Raw genomic sequence first — 22,418 nt, 5'->3', positions numbered from 1 at the left:
ACGAGACATCAGGCCCTCATCGCCAGCCGACTGGACTATGGTAACGCCCTCTACGTAGGATTTGCTGCTCACCTCCTACAAAGACTTCAGATCATACAGAACGCCACTGCCAGACTTATCCTTGACCTTCCCCGACAAATCCCCATCACACCTCACCTCAGGCAACTCCATTGGCACCCGTACAGAAGAGATGCCAATTCAAGCCAGGCTGACAGAATTTTCTGTCATCCTCTGTGTGCAGCACTGCTTTACTGGTTTGACTGAAAGCAGAAAGTAAAGCTGGGTCGGCGGAGGAAACAATCCAGAGATGGTGGTGGGGTTGGTTAAGGATGGCAGGCAATGTATTTTTTTCACATTTGGGTCAGGGAGATGAGGCCATGTTATGTAATGCTCCTCCATTACACTTCTGCCCCTGCATAGCTGTTGAAAGCAGGGGCACTGGCAGATGATTTTGGGGGTCGTACATAACATCCAATTAAAGATGGGGTAAAAAGAGAATTAAGGGGATGTTTTTCACTTCAGGTTCTTTGCGACATCATAGACAACTTGTGCTTCGCTCTCATCTATTTGATGTCACTCAGAACGCGTCAGTGAAAAATATCCCTATAATCCACTGTTACCTTTCTATAATTCTATATATTGATGGAGATGTCAAGACCGAAAACAAAGGGATCAACAATAGCAGCTTATTCTTTAAAGAAACCAATTAGGCACAGAAGGTAAACAAAACAACTGATCTGATTGTCATCCAATCAGACACTGCATAAAACTGTCACAGTTATTTCTCACTTTTGCCTTAGATAGTCGTTTATCTCTTTTAGATTTTCGAGGATACAAAGGGGAGAAGGTAAAATATACAAGATTTTGCAAGCCAGGTAGTTTTGTCGATGTGGTACCCTAAATGGTGGGTGAGTTGCTGACATGTTTAGCTAACGAGCGGCAAATGATTACAACACAACCCCTCCTAGCTATAGCTTGCCTAGATAGGCTAATGGACACTCAGTTAACTCAGCCACAGAGTTTACACCTTTAAGTATACCAGGTTGTTCGCTAATAGTTTTAAGCTGCAAAGTAGCAGGTATTAGAGACAAGTTGGTGGACCCTGAATGGCTTAATTTTATTACTGATTTTGATTTTCTCTTGTTCCAGGAGTCCTGGGCTTTAGAGCCAGTTGGTTGGGATGGATAATGGTTTGGTGTTAAGGGCCTCACGCAGGTGGTTGCCAGCCAACCTGCATGCTTAATTAAACCAGCCCAGTTTTGTACCCCGGGGTTTGCTCGCCATGTCCCTTGTGATGGGAATAGTAGAATTATTTAACTGGTCAAATGCTTCCACGATTAATACGGGTGACGTTTCGAGTGCTAATAAGGGCTCCATAATGATTCCTACGGTAAGGCTGACTACAAGTTTTATCAGTGTTGTGATTGGGAGGTTGCGCCACTTCACCCCAAGTCCCCCGTTTCTATTGGTTAAACCAGTCAGGCCTGGATCAGAATTTGCGCCAGGACTGGCTTTTGCTCCTAACCTAATTTCTATTGAGTTATGGTCTCTAAAGTTGGTTTCATGTACCACCCCTGGGCTGACGTAGAAGTCGAGCGACCTTGAAGTAAAAACATAATCAATGATGGTCCCTTTCCCCCATCCCACAAAGGTGGGCATTTCACTTGACGAACTAGAGCCCGTAGACATAACATTTCTTAGACCAGCCTGCGCCTTCAATAACTTGCGATCCCTCTGCTCACACCCAGAATCGCTAGTCAGAAAATCTTTACCACAAAAGGGCTGCGATCATAGGAGTTATGTCCTAGCTTGGCGTTAAAGTCCCCACCTATTATAATATTAAAAGATTTAAAATAGGCATACAATCTAACCTCTAAGAGTGACACTGCTTCAAAAAGCGCCTTAATCTGGCACCCGGGGTCTCTAATACAGTTATAAAAATTCATTAGAAAAAAATTGAAATCTTTACAGACAATCACCCATAATACCTGAATTCCACTGTGCTTTAGGAGAATTGGCAAACCCCTTATTTTATTTGAGAATCAGACTAGGATAGTTAGCCCCCTCGCGGCCTGTGACCAGGGGAGAGAGTTGCCGCCACATTGAAGCTTTCATATCAAGGACGCTAGAAGGGTGTACAAATCAGCTTTAGGGAAGCAGGGATGTGTGATGGGGTCAGACTTGTTCCTATTATATATAAACAGCCTAAACACCTGTCTGATTGAAAACAGGGTGGATCTGCCCAAGATAAGTCAGTCAATGTGCCTACCCTGCTCTATGTCGATGATGCCGTATTTATGGCCAGAACGCCAAATGGGTTAAAGCCACTGGCTGATAGGTTTGTCAATTTTATGGATGATTTGGATCTGGACACAAACATCTCAAAGACCCATTATATGGTTTGAGGGAGGAAGGCTGCAAAAACCAGACCTACTGACATCAAGGGTCAAAACATTACTAGGTCCCCTACATTTTCTTACTTGGGAGTTTCATTTGACCAACAAAACAATTGGCTTTCTTGTATTTCTAATCGTTGCTCTAAATTTACCCAAGCCTGTAGTGACTTATTTAAATATTCTCTGTCGATGGGTAATAAGTACGAGTTACTTACTTTCGGTAACGGTGTATCTGGTAGAGACGATTATAGCCGCAGATTCCTTCACGTAGAATTATCTCCAGGCGTGAGACTGGATCCGGAAACTTTTTGCCACAGCATCCCTGCGCGCCGGGGGCGGGGTGACATCACGCGACTCTGCCCAGGCATCATACGCGTACGTGACGTCAGCGAGGTCACATAAGACCAGCCCCGGCGCGCCCACATCAGTTTTCTTCGGAGAACTTTTCCGCACCACAACGCGGAATCACCAGATTAAAAAACTGTGGAAGCATGAGAACAGTGTGCGAAGAGCAGAAAAAAAATTGGAAAGAAAGAAACGGTGAAAAAACACCACCACCAGAGTAGTGCCAACACCGCAGAACCCAAGGCAGGGAAAGAAGAAGCAGGAACCTGCGCAGTCACCCTGCCAGCACAGACAGCCTCCCATCCCTGTGCCCCGGAGGCAAGAGCATACGTAAAAGTCATGACACACGTAGGCAACCTACCCCCCCATCCTGAACAAGGAATGGGACCAGTCCCAAGGGAGACAGGGACAACAAACTTCCAAGCCACCCCAACCTAGAGGGCAACCACCCACAAGGACAAGGGCAAGACATGGCCAGAGGACCCTCAAACCAGAGATTAGCAATGGAAGGAAGGGAGGGGAGGGAGGACAAGGATATAGCCAGAGCAGCAGGGCACCGGCGCACCGAAACCCCCTCCTCCAAGGAACCAGGGAGGAAGGAACCGCCCCCAGACGGAGTCACCCGTCAAGAACAAGGAGACACAAGCCCCCCACCGGGAGGCGAGTACCGAAGACCAACCAAAGGGTCCTCGCAGAATAGGGGAGGAAGGGCGGGAAGTGAAGGAATCTGCGGCTTGAATCGTCTCTACCAGATACACCGTTACCGAAGGTAAGTAACTCGTACATCATACCCCCGGGAAGGAGGGTCTGCGAAAGGACCCCACCAGCCAATGCAGAACAGAGGGCCACACAGGGGACCAGATCTGTGGACCAGGTAGAACCTCGCCCCTGCCAGGCCAAGGGAACCCCCACAGGCAGAACCCCACTGACCCCAAGGTGATGGAGGAGGGAAACAAGGCTGAAGAGGCTCGTACACTCACAGCAAAGGAGGCAAGGGCTGAGTGGCCGAAGCACCCCACTCCCCCACAAGGCAACCTAGCTTCCGCCGAATGCCAAGACAAGAAGACGGAAGAAGAAGAAGAAGAAGCCTAGAGAGCCCAAGGAAACCAGGAAGAAGGCGAGCCCATTCCTGATGGAGAGCAGCCTGCCAGCCAGAACAATGCCGGCAGTCAAGGCCAGAAGCAAGAAGAACAGCCCGAGGCCCCAGGAAGGCCGAGTAGGCGACGCCTGGCAAGGGAGAACACAGGGACACCCCCGACCGCAGAACGAGAGCAGGGAGAGGAGGAGAGGCCCGGGCCACCACCACGAGTGGCCGCGCACACGACCTCAGGAAGCAAAAGCAACCTACGTAAACAACACGGAGAACAGGTACCCGAAGGCGGCCAGAACCCACAAGCAGAGCGCAAGTCATATGACAGCCACCAAAACCCCACATAGGGCATGTGAAGTCCCAAGATATGGGAAGCCTCTTTGGAAGAACTCCCGCAGCAGAGGAAAAACCAAAAGAACCCCGGGGAAAAAAAGCACCCCCGCTGCAGGCTTGACAGCAGTCCAAGCAAAGCAGAAGGCCCAATCCTAGGGCCAAGTGTGCGCAACAACTCCTGCAGAACTCACACAAAACAACAAAAGGGCTGTCCAGCAGCCAACAATGCCAAAGTCCCAAGGGAAGGACGCACGCGGCCAGAAAAACATACTCCACAACCATAACAGCCGGCTTAAAAAGGCCCAAAAGCAACCCTAATTCAGAAGTCACTGAGGAGGGGACGGAGGAGGACGAAGCCCTGTCAAGAGCCTCTGGATGGCGGAGTTGGCCGGGGCATGGAACAACAGACTGCCATCAAATGGGAGATAAATGAGCCTCTCCCGAATATTTTCGGGTAAAACGCTTTCCCGAAGCCAAGCATGGCGACAGAGAGCGACCGAGGAAGCCATGGCCCGGCCCAGCCCAGCGCCTCAGAGATGTCCAGAGCGGAGCAGAGAATAAACTCCGCAAGCTCCCGGCCATCCAAGGCATGATGCCGCAAACCCACCTGAGCAGACTCCTGGGACGCTGCAGACCCCAGAGACTCAGGCGAGTTCCACAAACAGGAGGAGGCCCGAGCCAGCACACACATGAAGATGTTACGTCCCCAAGTGTCTGGACGGCGGAGCCTACAGGGGCGGCAGGGAGGATAAAGCAGTCCGCAAAAGGGGGCTGGCGGCTGAGGGGTGAATGGACAGGCACGCCGGGTCACGCGGCGTCGGAAGGTGCCGATGCAGAAGATGCAGAGGCACCGGGTCCCCGGAGGCAGGACGCCTCCAAACCCCGTCAAGGCAGAAAGGAGCGAACCATCGAAGGGAAGCAAGATTTCCCTTCCACCAGAGCCCTGGTGGAGGACCTCCAACAGATGGTCTGCCGGAAAGTGAGCCACCGGGTCACCCATGCGTAGGATGCCCACTGCTGGCCGCTCCCGCATCCGTAGGGCCCCACGGTGGAGAAAGCATCTCCTCCGTGGGCGACAGCTGCAAACTAAGGCGGCCGTCCCCGAGGCCAAGCTGGGCGGGCAAGGGCCAGACCTGGAAGTCAGGAGGAGCCGAAGAATGAGGGACCTGCCGCTCTTCCGACGAACACCTCTGCCTCAGGAAGGGCGGGGAGCAGCCCTTCGACACCGGTGAAAAGTACACCACGCGCCGAGGGAGGACGATACCAAGATGTAAATGTAAATGTAAATGTATGTGTCTTGTAAAGCGCACTGCTGCCCTGAGGCGTCGTGGCGCTGTAGACCGCTGGGGAACCCGTCCTGGCTATCCCTGTGAGATGGTCCCTCCTGGGTATCTCCAAGGTGAAACCAGGCATCCCCGGCGAATGTGGGGGGCCGTTGTGGAGATGAGGCAAGCTAATGCCCAGAGTTGCCGAGTGTGTTCCTGGTTAGAGTAGGTACCGAGGCGAGAATTATCGAGTCCGTTTTGACCCTGGTCCACGACCCTGCCGCGTCGGGAATTGAACCCTGGTCCCTGGCCGATTCTCTGCTTGCGGATCTGCCGCCTCTAACCAGTGAGCCACACCTCTCCATGCAGCCTGCCTTCGAAGAAGAAGGAGCGTCCGAAGACGAATCCGCGGAACGACCCCTGCGCGGAGCCGTAGAGTCCGCTGCTTGAGGCAGGACACCGGCGTCACCGGGCAAGGGACCTCCAAGTCACTCCGCACTGGAGACCGGAGTAGAGCTGGAGGCGCACCGGCCCCGGAGCGGCACCGGCCCGACCCCCGAGGGGGACGGGGAGGGGCCCGAAGCCCTCCGCCGGCCACTGCCCACTGCCCAGAAGGAGGCGAAGCGCCTGGGACGATACACCCTCCAACGAGGCAGCCGCCTGTGAGGAGGTACGAGAGGGGCCGGAGAGGGTTGAGGGGTCTGCCCTCGGCCTTGACCCGGAGTGGGACAAGGAGAGTCCACCGACCCCTGTGGCTCCACACGGACCAGCTGCTACTGGCACCGTAGCGGCGTCACCTCGGCCTTAGACAGGACCACCCTGCCAAGGGACCGAGAGAGGCTCGGAGACCTCCCGCGACACCACAGGGACCCCTGCGGGAGTTTGCGGAGAGGCAGAGATGCCGTGGCCTGAAGGAGGTGCCCCAGAGGAGCCGCACCCCAACAGCACCACATCCTCCAAGCCTGAATATGACTCGGCCGGAGCCACCAGCGGCGCCGCGGAGGGCCCTGCCCCAGGTGAGGGATCCGCCAACGCCCCAGGAGGGGAAGGAGGAGGAGACACTAGCGAGGCCTGCAAAGCAGCCGCGTAAGTCTCCATCTTGACTCTCGATGCCCCAACACCAGGAAACGGTGGATAGGATGACACGTGGGGCCGCATCACCCGCGGAGAGTTCACGCCCCCTGGTAGGCCAGGGACGAACTGCGACACTTACACATCAGGGAGTGACGCTCACGTGACATCAGAGAAAGACGAGAACGACGACCACGGCCGGACCTGAAGCCGTACGCCGAAGCAGACCGAGTGGAGGACGTCGACCTGGGGAGACACGCCGAGAGAAGTTTCATTCGGCGCTCCTGCCGCAACTTCGGCTTCAACTTTTGGCACGCCGCACAATCTGTGGTGCCGTGATCCTCCCCCAAACACCACATGCAAATGAGGTGAGGGTCTGTCGCCGACATAAGACGCCCACAAAACGTACAAGTTTTAAAGCCCGAAGGCATTCGCACACTGTTCCTCCCAAAAAAAGAATGGAAGAAAGGGGGCCCTAAACAGGCCCGTAGCAAGGAACGGATCCGCGTTGCACGCGGAAAAGGAAAAAACTGATGTGGGCGCGCTGTGCCGGTCTTATGTGACCTCGCTGACGTCACGTACGCAGACGACGCCTGGGCGGAGTCGCGTGATGTCGCCTCGCCCCCGGCACGCAGGGATGCTGGGGCAAAGAGTTTCCGGATCCAATCTCATGCCTTGGGATAATTCTAAGTGAAGGAATCTGCGGCTAGTAGTCTCTATCAGATGCCTATTTTGCCCCTGTTGCAAATCTACAGAATGAAATGTCTCCCAGGCTCGATATACGGTGCAGCCATATGGAGGTACTGTAATTGCATGATGATCCAGCAGAAAGAGGATCGATTCTGTAGAATATTACTGGGCCTAGGTCCATCTTGTGCCTCCTCCTTTACCCACGAGGAATTGGATTTGGATTACGTGGAGGATCAAGTCGAACTGGCACCACTGTTACTCTGAATTTCAGTTTGGGTCGATGAGAGATTGAGGTTCAACAGTAGCGTGATTGAGGACTTTTTGGAGTGTTCCTAAGGCCAAAAGATATTGTGGCTAAACTATGTTAAAACCACTGCCTGCTCCCTAGATTGTACAGATATTTTTAACAGGCCACATCTTCTTCTTAAAAAAGGCGACCAGGGCCTTTTTAGGAAACACATTTTAAAGAGACTTAAAGATGAGAGAGAAATTAGGGCGCTGGAGAAACACCCCAACAGATCCTGCCTGCTCATGAAATCTGCTGCTGGTATTGAACCATATCTTACACCAGTTAAGCATCCTAGGGACAGATCGTTGCTCACAAATTTCATCTGGGCTCCATCTGCACAATGATCTGTTTTCCTCCGGGTCAGTTTGGTCTCCATGCACTTTTAACCTGTCCTTGTGATGATCACGCCGCCTCAAACCCTAACACACTTGGTTTTATTATGCAAATTTCATGATTTTTTGCGCAAGAGGTATTTATTACCACTCTTAAAAGCGAGGGGTTTTATCCAATTTCGATCTTTTTACTTTTACAGCTATTACCTGACCATGCGGTGATGTTGGTGGTCACCGATAATCTAAAAGGAGCTTTATATTGGAATAAATAATGTGTGCCTAGAGTATAATGATGTGCATGATAGGTTGGCCTGCTGTCCTTAATCAGTACCTATTTTGCTATAGATTGTGCAATTTGAATGAAATAAGGAGGACTGTGTATATTAAGGTTTTTAAGGATTCTATTTGGTTATGATGATTATGATGCATAATTGAATAAAGATTAATAACTGAAATGAATTACAACTCAACAATAACACAACAAAGCTGCAAGAACCCAGGGACATAACAGAGACCAGCAGAATCATTTTTTCTTTCTTTTTTCATCTTTTATTTGTTAAGGTTTTTTTTTCCTTTTTTGTCAGGAAGCACTACAAAGACATTCAAACTTTTAAAGCCACGTCACAGGCTGTTTTTTAAGCACACAAAGAAACATCAACAAACAAAATTCAATAACTGCAGAAACTGATTATTAGCCGTAACCCTGTAAAGTCAACAAAAACAAATGACATTGGTCCAAACTGACAGACCATCTGAAAAACAAAAGTATTAACAGTTCTGAGTAGTCTGGCAGGCTCTGGAAAATAGAGTCCACCAAACAGGGCTAGCTACGTTTTACACAAAACAACTCTCTTCTTACTTAACCAATTGTCCAAAGGATGAACCTGAAACTAGGCACCCTCTCTATTGTAGCCACTGAAATGTGCCACCCACTCACCCCCCCTCCCCATCGCTTTTGTATTGTGAGCAGGAATCTTGAATAATACAAGCCTGTCAGCTCTCCAAATCCAACCCACACCTGCACAGAAGGCACTCATTGGAATACAGGAAGTCTTGACAGGTAGCAGGTTAAAGGTCAGCAGTAGACACGGTTCTGGGAGGTGGCACAACCCATCTGGTTTCTGAGACAACAAGGCGTGATGCTCGGCAGGAAAGGTGAGGTCTGGGTGACTACAGAGGGGTGAGGCCTGGGACATTGCAGATCTTTGGCAAACCTGCCTAACACAACGTGGTAAAGAAGAAGAGAATCTACAATTGCCATTATTTTGGGCATTTGCGCTGAGATATGAGGCTATTCAATTCATTTTCTGGACAGAGTAGGAGGTTGCAGAGTTTGGATTCCCTTTGAAGAAACATTTTCTGGCCCTCCATATAAATCTAAGCCGGCTTTAAAACACGTGATCATGTTGTTATCCATTATTTCTTTCTGACTCACAGCCTTATTTCCGCAGACAATTCCAGCACAGATCTAAATTCTCTGAAGGCCCCTTCTGAAAAGATTACCACATTGTGTAGCCTTCCAGCATCTGTTCTGAAGCATGGTTGGACTACCGCACAGTGCTATGGAAAATGGTGTTCGAAAAGGGCAAAATACTAGTGCATAATTCATCCCAGACAAACTATTTTATTGTATAGACACTGCGTTCAAGAGGGAAGCACTTTTAAAACGTAATGGCCTCATTCCCTTACAGCAAAACGTTTTGTTTTAGGTTTTAATTTGAATGGTTTGAGCACATTTTAAAACAAACCTACAGTACGTTATTCAAGGAAAAACACTAAAATTGCAAATTTCTCAGACTAAACAGCAACTCATATATATATATAATATGTATATATATATTTATATATATAAAAAATTAAAGTCTGGTCTCTTAGCAAATGCTACCAATGGTTACATTTGTTCTGCATTGTCCTTTTTGTCTTTTTTTCCATCGCTCAAGCCGTCTACTTCGGTAGTCTCTCGCCGTCGTTTCCGGTTGTAAAAGTTTGGCTTGTATTTTGAGGGTGGGAATGGGTCGATACCCAGCACTTTATAGATTTGCCTGAAAGCCACCATCCTTAAGGCATGCTACGAGGAAGATAACGATAATAACAGTTAAACACAGCAAGAGCTATTGAGGTCACATGTCTTAATTTTTTTAAATGTTGCTTGTTATGCGAGAAGTTTAGAGAAAGATAAAGCAAAAATGCCGTCTGCAGCTAAAGCTACTAAGACCCCTGTAGTCATTTAAAAGAAGGAGTGGTCACAGCCTTGGGCCATCTAGTAAGTACTGGATTGCAGGTCCCACCTCCTTGATTTGTCAATGTGTGGACTCGGAAAGGTCACTTCTCCCTCTACACACCCACCTGCATCCAGCTCAATTGATCTACTGAGATTCAAGTATTACAACCAATCACAACACAGACATAGAGGCTGTAGTCCTTAAACAAGTTATACACTTTGGAGAGGGGGGTAGGCTGTTGAAATACAGTTACATTTCACTATCTTGCATGAACAAAACTAAAGCAGCAGGCATTAACGTATGAGTTACTTACCTTCGGTAACGATGTATCTGGTAGAGACGATTCTAGTTGCAGATTCCTTCACGTAGAATTATCCCCAGGCGTGAGACTGGACCTGGAAAAAAAATTTCCCAGCATCCCTGTGCGCCGGGGACAGCATGACGTGACTCCGCCCAGGCGTCGTCCGCGTACGTGACGTCAGCGAGGTCACATAAGTCCCACCCCGGCGCGCCTACGTCAGTTTTCTTCTGAGAACTTTTCCGCGGAACAACGCGGAGCCAGCAGACCAAACTGCGAGAGTATAGGAACAGTGTGCGAAAGAGCAGAAAAAGGAATGGTGAGGAACAACCCCATAAAGAGCAGTGCCTGGCACTGCAGTACCCAAAGGCAGGGAAAGAATAAAGAACAGAGCAGCAGACTACTAGCCACAGATTCCTTCACGTAGAATAGCTACCCTAGGCATACCCAAGGGGAAGGAGGGTCTGCGAGAGGACCCCACCCACCTGGGCACAACAGAGGGCCGCACAGGGGCTGAGTCCGAAAACAGGACAAGGAGCCCCGTCCCCCAGGCAAAGGGAAACCCCTGCCAGCAGGAGGCCACCAACCCCAAGGGGAGGGGGGGGGGGGGGGGGGAGAAGAAGAAGATAGACTGTCCTCACTCAGCAGAGGAAACAAGGCAGGACGCAAAGAGGCCAAACACGCCACGCCCACATGAGGCAACAAAACCTCCGCCCAAGGCCAAGGCAAGCAAAGGAGCACGGAAGGAGAAGAGCAACCTAGAGACTCCAAGGAGAAGAGGCAGAGCAAAGGCAATCCCAGACAGGACGGCGCCGGCAGCAAGAAGCAGGCGGAAGCCGAAAAGGGGAACTCAAGGTCACCCAGGAAGAATCGTCCAACGCACCGCAGGGACAAACTGCGCCCGCAAAAAGGTCCAGAAGACAGGGACCATCCCCCCCACAGGGAGAAGAGGAAGAACCGAGTACAAGGCCCACTGGAAGCAGCGGAGAAGGCAGGATGACAGTCCCACTAAAGCTCCAAGAAGGCACAACGGTGCAAAAAGAATAAAAGGGCGGCACTGGCAAGCTCCGCCAAACGCCAGGGACACCACAGAACGAAACACTCAAAGCAAAAAGGTGAAGAAGAGGGTTGCATCCGCAACATACCATAACGCCACGAAGAGCAGAAGCCCGCAGGCGACCACAACTCCCCAGCATATACCGGGGCTATATAACAGCCAATCCTGCCCCACACAGGGCATGTCATATCCTAAGACATGGGAACCTCTTAGGAGGAAACTTCCGCAGCAGACCTATCAAGCAGCCAGAGGGGAAACGCAGGCTGCCCAATCCCAGGCCCAGAATGGTGTAAAAAACCCAAAGGAAAAACACACAGTCAAAAAGAGCTGGCCCGCAGTCAACAGAACCACAGCCTCAGCAAGGAGGACTCGAACGGCCATGAAGCACACAGAACAGACAACCAGGGCGACCCGCCCCAACGGAAGAACAGCTCCAAGAACCAGATCAACATGCAGGTCACTGAGGAGGAGAAGAAGGAGGGGAAGGAGGACGAAGCCCCGCCAAGAAACTCTGGATGGCTGAGTCCGCAGGGGCATGGAACAAAAGAGCACCATCGAAGGGGAGGTCCACCAGCCGTTCTCGAACATTCTCCGGGAACACACTGTCCCGGAGCCAGGCATGGCGATGAAGGGCAACCGAAGAAGCCATGGCACGACCCAGCACCTTCGAGATGTCCAGAGTGGAGCGAAGGATAAACGCCGCCAGCTCCCGACCATCCAAGACATGGTGTCTCAAATCCACACAGGCACCCTCCTGAGAAGCAGCAGACATAAGGGACTCCACCGAGTCCCACAAGCAAGAAGTGGCCCTAGCCAAAACACACAGTGTGTTAAGGGCCCGCAGAGCCGCACTGGTCGAGGCAAACATATATGCGCCCCCAGGAGTCCAGCCAGCAGGCCTTCCGTGACTGGGGAGACAACAGCAGCGGCAAAGCAGGAAAGGCAGACTGCAAAAGGGTGCCTCTGGTCGAAGGGTGAAGAGAAAGGCACACCGGATCACGCGGTGCCGGATGGTGGCGGTGCAGAAGGTGCTAGGGCACTGGGTCCCCCGTGGCAGGACAGCCCCAAGTCTCCAAGAGAGAAGAGTGGAGTGAACCCTCGAAGGGAAGCAACAGTTCCCTACCACCAGAACCCTGATGGAGAACCTCCAGGAGATGATCCGCGGGGAAATGGGTAGCTGGATCACCCATGTGCAAAATTCCCACAGCAGTGGAAACAGCGCAGGCGAAAGCCGCACCCGCCTCCGTAGGGCCCCGCGGAGGGGAAAGCAGCTCCTCATTAGGGGACGGCTGCAAGCTAAGGCGGCCATCCCCCAAGCCCACCGGAGGAAGGAAGGGCCAAGGCCGGAAGGAAGGAAGAGGGACCGAGGAGTGGTGGACCAGCAGCTCCTCCGGCGAAGACCGCGGTCATGAAGACTGCGAGGAGCCGCCCTTAGACGACGTCGGGGAAAAAGCCACGACACGGCAGCCCGTCTCCGGCGAGGATGACCCCAGCAACCGCCGAACCTCTGGAGAAGAGGAGGCATCCGAAGACAAGTCAACAACCTGATGTTGGCCCGGCGCCGTAGAGTCCGCAACCTAAGGCAGGACCCCGTCCTCGACCGGCGCTGGAGGAGACGCCGGGGCGACCTCCGACACAGCACACGGCGCAGGAGACAGGAGCTGGGCCGGGGAAGCGCCGGAACGGCGCCGACCTGACCTCAAACGAGGCAGCCGCCTACGTGGAGGGACGAGAAGGGCCCGGGGAGGGACGAGGAATCCCCGGCTAGCCGCGACCCGTGACAGGGCCAGATGGGCCCTCCGCCGACCCCTGTGGTGCCGCCAGGGCCAGCAGCCGACGGTGCCGTAGCGGCGTCACCTCGGCCTCGGACAAGGCCGCCGCCGGTCCCAAGGACTGAGAGGGGCTCGGGGGTGCAACCTGAGCCCCGGCGACCTCCCGTGACACCACAGGGACTTGTGCGTGAGTTTGCTGTGAAGCAGAGTCGCTGTGGTCCGAAGGAGGGACCCCTGAAGGGCCGCACCCCAACTGCACCACATCCTCCGAGCCTGGATCCGAACCAGTCAGCGCCGGAGCCGCCGGCGATGCCGCGGAGGGCCCCGCCCACTGCAAGGGATCCGCTGGCGTCCCAGGAGGAGGAGGAGGAGAAGCCAGCGAGGCCTGCAAAGCCGACGCATATGTCTCCATCTGGACTCTGGTCGCCCCCACACCCGGAAATGGCAGATAAGGAGACGGCACGTGGGGCCGCACCACCCGCGAAGAGCCCACGCCCCCGACAGGCCGAAACCCGACCCTCGGGGACAAACTGCGACATTTACCAAGAGGTGAGCGGCGCTCTTGCGACCTGGAAGAAGATCGAAGTCGGCGAGGTAAGCCCCGGGTCTGAGATACCTCCGCAGGGGCCGGGCAAGATGACGACGCCGACCTGGACACACAAGCCGAAAGAAGTTTCATCCGGCGCTCCTGCCGGGATTTCGGCGTCATCTGCTGGCACGCTTCACAATCAGTGGAGTCGTGGTGCTCCACCAAACACCACATACAAATGGGGATAGGATCCGTCACCAACATAAGGCGGGCACACGACGAGCAAGTTTTAAAGCCCGAAGGCATTCGCACACTGTTCCCACACACGCAGCAATAGCATAAGGGAAAGGCCTAAACAGGCCCAGAGCAGAAACCGGATCCGCGTTGCATGCGGAAAAGGAAAAAAACTGACGTAGGGGTGCCAGGGTGGGACTTATGGCGCTGACGTCACGTACGAGGACGACGCCTGGGCGGAGTCGCGTGATGCCATCCCCCCAGCGCGCAGGAATGATGGGCAAAAAAAAATGCCGGGTCCAGTCTCACGCCTGGGGGTAATTCTATGTGAAGGAATCTGCGGCTAGTAGTCTCTATCAGATATGCACATTTGCAAGGATGCTACACTGAGATGATACAAGAATTTACTGAAATTCCAGTAGCGAATGTCAACCTCATGCTGAACGGCCCAAATAGCCATGAAAAGTACAGAAAGGTACCATCTTTTAGAAAATCTATGAAATAAAAGTTACTTACCTTAAGTGATAGGATTTTCTGGAGGATGCATAATCATCCTGTAGAGTACTCACCTTAATTATATTCAATGGGAGTTTTGGAACAAATTACCTGCGGTAACGCGCTTTCTGGTGGGTGTTCTATCTAACGTCAGTTTCATCTTTTTCCTTCTGCACCAAGAGACGTGGAGCAGGTGACAGAGTGACCAAAACACTATTATGATGTTCAGGAGTTTACCATACAGAAAGGGGAGAAGGTAGGGCAGTGAGGAATCTAGGGTTCCATAAAGTATCCACCAGAATGAATATGCTACTTACCAGTATGCATCTGTTCTTGGCATGTAGGGCTGCTGACATTCATATCTGTGCATAGATCGCCGCCTAGTGTTGGGTCCGGATGTTTGCACGTTGTTGTCCTGGAAGAGTCTTCGAAGTATCCTGGGATAAGTGACTCCTCCCCTGGACTACAGTGCGCATGGGCATCCTCTCCATCCTCAGATTGTTTTTCGCCATTGTGGCAGTGATGGAGTAGATACAGAAAGTGATGACCATGCTTACAGTAATTCTGAGAGCTGCAGCTGCTACAGGCGCCGGGGAGGAGGGAGGGCGATATGAATGTCAGCAGCCCTACATGCCAAGAACAGATGCATACTGGTAAGTAGCATATTCAGTTCGAGGCATGTGGTCTGCTGAATTCATATCTGTGCATAGAATACATAGCAGTACCTCCTATTAGCGGCGGCTACCAGTGCCAGCTGCAGCGGTCTGAAAAAGAGTTTTGAGAACAGCCTGTCCTACAGCTGCCTGCTGTTTTGATTGCACATCTACACATTAGTGTTTGGTAAATGTGTGTGTAGTGGACCAGGTGGCTGCTCTACATATATCATGCAAAGGAATGTTTCCCAGGAAAGCCATGGAGGCCCCTAACTTACGTGTTGAGTGGGCTCGTGGGGGAATTGTTAATGTGCGTTTAGCTTTTTGGTAGCAAATTTGAATACATTTAACGATCCATCTGGCTATACCTGCTTTGGAGATAGCGTTACCTTTGTGGTGTGGGGCAAAGGCAACGAAAAGTTGTTTAGTCTTCCTAAAGACCTTAGTCCTGTCGATATAGTACATGAGGGCTCTCTTTACATCTAGTGTATGGAGTGCTCTTTCTGCGACAGTTTGTGGGTTTTGAAAGAAAACGGGCAGTTCAATAGTTTGATTCATGTGGAACTGCGATATCACCTTGGGCATGAATTTGGGGTTGGTACGTAGTACGACCCTGTTGGCGTGAACCTGTATAAATGGCTCTTGAACGGTTAGTGCCTGGAGTTCACTAACTCTCCTCAAAGAAGTGATTGCTACTAGGAAAGCTACTTTCCAGGTGAGGAATTGAATCTCGCATGAGTGTAGAGGTTCGAAGGGTGGACCCATCAGTCGTGTGAGGACCAAGTTGAGGTTCCACATTGGAGCTGGTGGGTGGCTTGGAGGAATTACTCGTTTGAGTCCTTCCAAGAATGCTTTGATGGCCGGCACTCTGAATAAAGAGAGGTGCTGCCTGTTCTGGAGATAGGCTGATATTGCGGTCAAATGGACACGTATTGAGGTGTATGCCAGATTGCATCGGTATAGGTGTAAGAGGTAACAAATTATGTTTTGGATGGATGCGTCTAGCGGGTTAATGTCATTATTATTGCAATAAATGACGAATCTTTTCCATTTGGCTGCATAGCAAGCTCTGCTAGTGGGTCTCCTGGCCTCCTTAATGATGTCCATACAGTCAGGTGGCAGGTTTAGGTAGCCAAACTCTAGGACTTCAGGAGCCAGATTGCCAGGTTCAGCTGTTGCGGATCTGGGTGCTGAATCTCTCCATGGTTCTGCGTCAAATGCGCGGGTTTGATCCGCAGCCTTTGATGCGGCACCACGGAAAGTTCGAGAAAGGTGGTGTACCATGGCTGGCGTGCCCATGTTGGAGCAACCAGGACGAGTGTCAGTGAGTGTTGTCTGAGTTTGCGTGCCACCAGCGGTATCAGTGGTGCTGGGGGAAAAGCGTACGCAAATCTGCCGGACCAGTTCATCCATATCGCATTGCCCTGCGACTGCGGATGTGGGAACCTGGCGGCAAAGCTTTGGCATTTTGCGTTTTCGCTTGTGGCGAATAGGTCTATGTCTGGATGACCCCACTGCTGGAAGTACGGCTGGAGTATTGATGGGTGTAACTCCCACTAGTGCATCTGGTGGCTGTGTCTGCTGAGCAGATCCGCCATCTGGTTGTCCTTGCCGGGGAGGTGTTCCGCCATGAGGAACATGTTCCTCTGAATGGCCCACTTCCACATGCTCTGAGCCAGATGAGACAACTGTGGAGAGTGTGTTCCTCCCTGCTTCTGTATGTAGTACATGGCGGTCATGTTGTCCGTCCGGATCAACACGACTTTGTTGCACAAGTGTACTTTGAATGCTTTCATAGCCAGGAAGATTGCCATCAGTTCTAGAAGATTGATGTGCATCTTCTTTTGTCGTGTTGTCCATAGTCCCTGCACTGTGTAATTGAGTACATGAGCTCCCCATCCCTGGAGAGATGCGTCCGCTGTCAGTATTATTTGTGGAACAGGCTCTTGGAACGGTCGGCCCTTGCAAAGGTTTTGTGGATTCCACCAATGCAGAGAGTTGTATGCCCGACCGCTCACCAACACTAGGTCTTTTAGTTGCCCTTGAGCCTGATTCCATCGACGTGCTAAGCACTCCTGAAGCGGGCGCATATGTAGTCTCGCGTGTGGGACTATGAAAATGCAGGAGGCCATCATGCCTATTAACTGCATGAACACTCGCGCGGGAAGGGAGTGTTGGGGTTTGAACTTGGAAATCAGCATGCTGTTGATTCTCACTAAATTCGGCTGAGCTGTGGCCGTCAGAGTGTCTATGGTCGCACCTAGATACTGTTGTACGTGTGCGGGTTGGAGATGGGATTTTGGGTAATTTAGTGAGAACCCCAGACTGTGAAGAAGGTGAATGGTGCGGGACATGTGGCTGGCACATTGCTGGGCTGACTTTGCTTGAACAAGCCAGTCGTCCAGGTAGGGGTAGACATGAATGTGTTGCCTCCGTAAATGTGCGGCCACAGTAGCCAGGCACTTTGTGAAAACTCTGGGCGCTGTTGTCACGCCGAAGGGAAGAACCTTGAATTGGTAGTGCTGCCCTTGAATAGTGAACCTGAGATATTTCCTGTGTGATGGGTGAATGGGTATGTGGAAATACGCATCTTTGAGGTCTAGCGTGGCTAGGAAGTCTCCCCGTTTGAGCAGTGGTAGGACTTGTTGCAGGGTGAGCATGTGGAAATGCTCCGAGAGAATGTAGCGGTTGAGGGGTCTCAGGTCTAGTATAGGTCTGAGCGACCCGTCCTTTTTTGGTATTAAAAAGTACAGGGAGTACACCCCCGTACCTTGCTCGTGGACGGGTACGACCTCTATTGCGACTTTTTGTAGCATACTTAGCACTTCCTGCTGTAATAGCGTTAAGTGCTCTGAGGACATAGGACGGTGTTTTGGCGGTATTGTGGGTGGAGTGGAGGTTAATTCTAGGCAGTAACCGTGTTTGATAATATCTTTGACCCACCTGTCCGTGGTGATGGAGTTCCACGTGGACAGGAACTGTTGTAGCCTTCCCCCGACAGGTGTTATGTGGTCGGGAGGAAGGGAGAGGGCGTCACTGTTTGTTCTTGGGGGAGGACCTGGTGTTGCCATATCCGCATCCTCTGCCCTTTGTGCTTGAGCCACGATATTCACCCCGGGTGTTTTTATCGTAGGAACTTTGTGTGTTTCCTTTGTTGTAGGTTTGCTGTGACCCCTGTCCTCTACCTGCTCCTCTATTTCCGGGGCGACGAAATGAGCCGCTCCGAAAGGTCTGCGTTTGGAGAGCCCCCATGGACTTTGCAGTGTCTGTGTCCTTTTTTCTTTTTTCTAGGGTGGTGTCAACCTCTGGCCCGAATAAGTAGTCGGGGTTGACCGGCTGGTTGAGGATGTTATTTTGTACCTCAGGTTTGAATCCGGAGATTCGTAACCAGGCGTGTCGTCGTAACATGACGCTAGTGTTTATGGCTCTGGCAGCTGTATCTGCGGCATCCAGTGCACACTTAATGGATGCGTTCGTGAGGAGTTGTCCCTCCCTGATGAGGATCTCTGCTCCCTCTTTGTATTGGTCAGGGAGATGTTGGAGTAATGTTTCTAATGTGTCGTAATGTGCGCGATCGTAGCGAGCTAGGAGCGCCTGAGTATTGGCAATACGCCATATGTTAGCTGCTTGGGCTGCAACCCGTTTGCCGGAGGTCTCTAGCACCTTGGACTCTTTGTCCGGGGGAGGAGCATCCCCTGTTGTCTGCGAGTGCGCCCGTTTGCGAACGTTCGCGACTACTATGGAATCCAGAGGCAACTGGCCTCTAATGTAGGTAGGGTCCCCAGGCGCCGACCTGTATTTCTTGTCGATCCTGGGGTTTATTACTCTTGCCCTGGTGGGTTCTTTGAAAATGTCCTTTGCTGATTTGAGGACACCTTTCAACATGGGTAGAGTTTTGATATTCCTTTCTGAGGATGCGAAAGTATCCATGAGAAAATCGTCCTCGATGGTGTCAGAGTGGAGTTGCACACCATGATTGGCCGCAGCGCGTTCAATGAGGGCGTTGAATGCGGCAGTGTCCTCTGTGGGAGACGTTTTTGCGCCATATAGCTGTGTGTCCTGTGTATCCATAGGTGCACCCGGGTCTACAGGGTCATCCCAAGCCTGGTCAGGGTCCTGTTGGCCTTGAGGGTCCATCTCTCCGGGGTAGGGGACGTGGTCACCCATGTAGTCCTCCAAAACGTCGGTTTCAGAGTGTGTTGGAGAGAAGGACAGTGGATGTTGGTAAGAGGTATGGAGAGGTTCGTAAAGAACTGGTTCCGAATCCACTGGCAGCTTTTCTTTAGCGGGATCCGGTAGGAGTCCTAAGCTGGCTCGGAAGTTATTCTCCTCTTGTGGAGCATCATTCTGCCGGTGTCGGCATCGATGATGTGCGATGGTGACGTCTCCACAGGAGAGCGTTCGGCAGGTGTGATCCTGGTGTGGGTGACACGTGTTCTGATTTCGAATAGTTTTGGGGCCGTGGATGGCGGCAGGCCAAAAGTAATGTTGGCCGGTGCCGGAGAAGCTTTTTGAGCTTTTTTCGGCTCGGAGCCTGACGTGTCCTGGAGGGCTGCTTTGTCTTTGATGCGTTGCAAGGACGCTGCAACTTGCCGCACCTGGAGCGCCGACGGTTCTTTGGCGCCGACCGGTTCTGTCGAGGCGGGCGTGGACTTCTTCGGCGCCACTGGGTCATCGTGTCGAGGCGAGGTAGTAGCTGTCGACGGCGTCGATGATTGTGCCTTTGGTGCTGCTTTCGAAGCGGTGTGAGACGCAGCAGCCATTTTGACCTTTGTGGCCGGAGCCGGTTGTTTCGGTGCCGGGAGCCGAGGCGGCTTGGCGGTACCGATGGTCTTTTTCCGTGTGTCGGCGCCGACGTCGGCTGCTGCAAGCTTGGCACCGAAGTCCCGTTTGGTGCGGTCGGTGCCGACGGGTTTGGCTGGCGTCGAAGGTGTGGTGGGCTTCGATCCGACCAGTGTCACTTTCAGTTTCGGTTTCTGATGAACCAATACGGCTTTCGGTTTCGATGAAGGGAAACCAGTCGTTTTGGGTAGTAATGGCTGCCGCTGAATGTCCGAGGCCGGGCCAGAGGGCGGGGCCGAAGAACTGCGGGATAGGTCTTGGGTAAGGCCCGAAGGCGATCCCTCGACCGGAGCCATAGACTGATGCATCGGGATATCCTCAGTCTGTACGGGTAGGCCTTGCTCGTCACCGGAGCTACTCTCTTCGGCCCCTAAGGCCTCATTGTAGTCTCCTACCTCGGTGTCGGCTTCGTCTCTGTGAAAGAGTCGTTCTTCGATGTCTTCCGATCCGGAGTCGTGTTCGGAAGCGGGGCTGGAGGGTAGGTTCTCCACGTCTTCGACCTCTTCGTCCTCGGCGCTGAAGATGTTGGTCGGGGCCGGTGCCGCTTGCTGCGCTTCAAGTCTCGCTGCTCGTCGATTCCGGAGAGTCTTCTTGGATCGGAATCGGGCACAGGCCATACATGTGGACTCGTCGTGATCCGGTGAAAGGCATTTGTTGCACACCGGGTGGACGTCGACATGGGGATATTTCGCGTTGCATACAGGACACCGCTTGAATGGTGTCCTCGATTCCATCGTCGATGTCGAGTCGATGGTCGGGTATGATGCGAAAAAGTTGTTCTTGAAGTTAGTAAACTAACAAATAACTATCGATACCGATCGGGAACAGTACCGACGCGAACTAAAGGCCTTTTGGCCTGTAAAAAGTTTTTCCTAACTTGAGTCAAGATAAGCACATCCGAACCCAATGGCGGAAAAAAACAATCTGAGGATGGAGAGGATGCCCATGCGCACTGTAGTCCAGGGGAGGAGTCACCTATCCCAGGATACTTCGAAGACTCTTCCAGGACAACAACGTGCAAACATCCGGACCCAACACTAGGCGGCTATCTATGCACAGATATGAATTCGGCAGCCCACATGCCTCGAACAGGGCATTATCGAAGGTAAGTATGTTTGCTGTTCTGATGGATATTTGAAACCACAGATTTCTCACGTTTGGAATGGATACCACAACAGTACTTCCCAAAGGTGAAGAGTCTGAGAAGGGCACTTATATTAGGAAGTCTTGCAGGACCGAGCGGGCAAAATAGCCCTTCCATCAGACCTGGCTGTCAAGGCAGTTCTTTTTCCCTGAATGTGGGCACTGATACCCACGTAGCAGCCTGGTCAATATCCAGGACTGGTACTCGATTGCCAATGCAATCGTAGCGGCCTTGACCCCAGTGAAATGAGCCCACAGGATTCTTAGCCACAAGTTTCTTAGCCAGCGTGTAGCAGCTTTTAATGCAGAGGACTATCCAACTGCAGAGTTCTCCTTTGCACCGCTTGCATTTCTTGGTCCAAATGAATCCTACAAAGAGCTAATCATCCTTACTTTAGTCTTGCATACAGTCAAAGTAGAAATTCAAAGCTTTCCTAGGATCAAGTCGATGGAGCCTCTCCTCCTCTTTCAAGGAGTGTGGCACAGCGGAAAATGTCTGCAGGGTAATTGTCTAACCAACACGGAAGTGAGATTCCACTTTTGGCACAAAGGCAGCCCAAGTCTGCAGCAGCAATTTGTCTGAGAATAAATGCTAAACGGAGGTTGGACAGAGAGGGACGGAAGAACAGTCCTGCAGCACGCAAAAGTGATGTTGATAAGAAAGACTGGTGAGATCGACAGAAACTGTAGTGAGCAACTGTGCACAGGCTTCAATGGTGTGCACATAAGGAACATCATTAGGACCCACATTGGCATAGTAAACCGTTTGGGAGGGAACATTTAGGAAAAGCCCTTCATAAAACACATTAAATCTGGAATTTAAATAAAGAGTTTGATCAGGCAAACATATAAAGGTTGAAAGAGCCGGGTAGGAACCCTTAACTGTTCCACTGCAGAGTCATGCTGGTCATGAGCATAACTTTTCCCAATACCCAATATAAATACACTTCTTGGAGGGGCGACTGACTGCAAGAATGATACCATCTATTTCAGATGGCAAGTCAAAGAATTTACTGTCACTTTTCAATCTCTATGCAGGGAGAAGTAGAGTGCAAAGATTCAGGTGAAGGACCCTCTCCTGTTGCCTACACCGAAGGTCCTTCCACAAGGGTAGGTGAACTGGTGGGTACATTTTCAGGCTCAGTAACTCTGTCTACCACACTATCCTAGCCCAGTCCGGGACTACGGAGATGACTTGGGCCCGGTCTGTCCTAACTTTCCACAGAACCCGAGGAACTGGCAGGAACAAGTACAGAAGAATGTGTCCCATTACAGATGGAATGCGTCTCCCAATGTTGTTTTGGAGGAAACTCCAGTGTGCACTCTCAACAGTGGCAAACCGATCTAGCCAGGGAGTTCTCA

General features: G+C 51.8%; 1 protein-coding gene and 1 long non-coding RNA gene across 2 annotated transcripts in view; one reads left to right on the top strand and one right to left on the bottom strand.

Annotated features, from left to right (window-relative positions):
* LOC146772425 (uncharacterized) overlaps nucleotides 1-22,418 on the top strand; it is a 442,975-nt gene that overhangs the window by 272,299 nt on the left and 148,258 nt on the right. The gene's annotated exons all lie outside the window — the stretch shown is intronic.
* Nucleotides 8,350-22,418, bottom strand: part of ZFR2 (zinc finger RNA binding protein 2) — a 701,383-nt gene continuing 687,314 nt past the window's right edge. The window contains exon 19 of the mRNA XM_085639486.1: nucleotides 8,350-9,879. Within this exon, the coding sequence (XP_085495612.1) occupies nucleotides 9,703-9,879 (177 nt within the window). The 3' untranslated portion in view covers nucleotides 8,350-9,702. The remainder of the gene's footprint in view (nucleotides 9,880-22,418) is intronic.

The sequence above is a fragment of the Triturus cristatus genome, chromosome 12 (assembly GCF_964204655.1).
Source record: "Triturus cristatus chromosome 12, aTriCri1.1, whole genome shotgun sequence".
NCBI classification, from domain to species: Eukaryota; Metazoa; Chordata; class Amphibia; order Caudata; family Salamandridae; genus Triturus; species Triturus cristatus.
The sequence above is the reverse complement of the archived record's forward strand: the minus strand, read 5'-3'. Positions and strand labels throughout refer to the sequence as shown.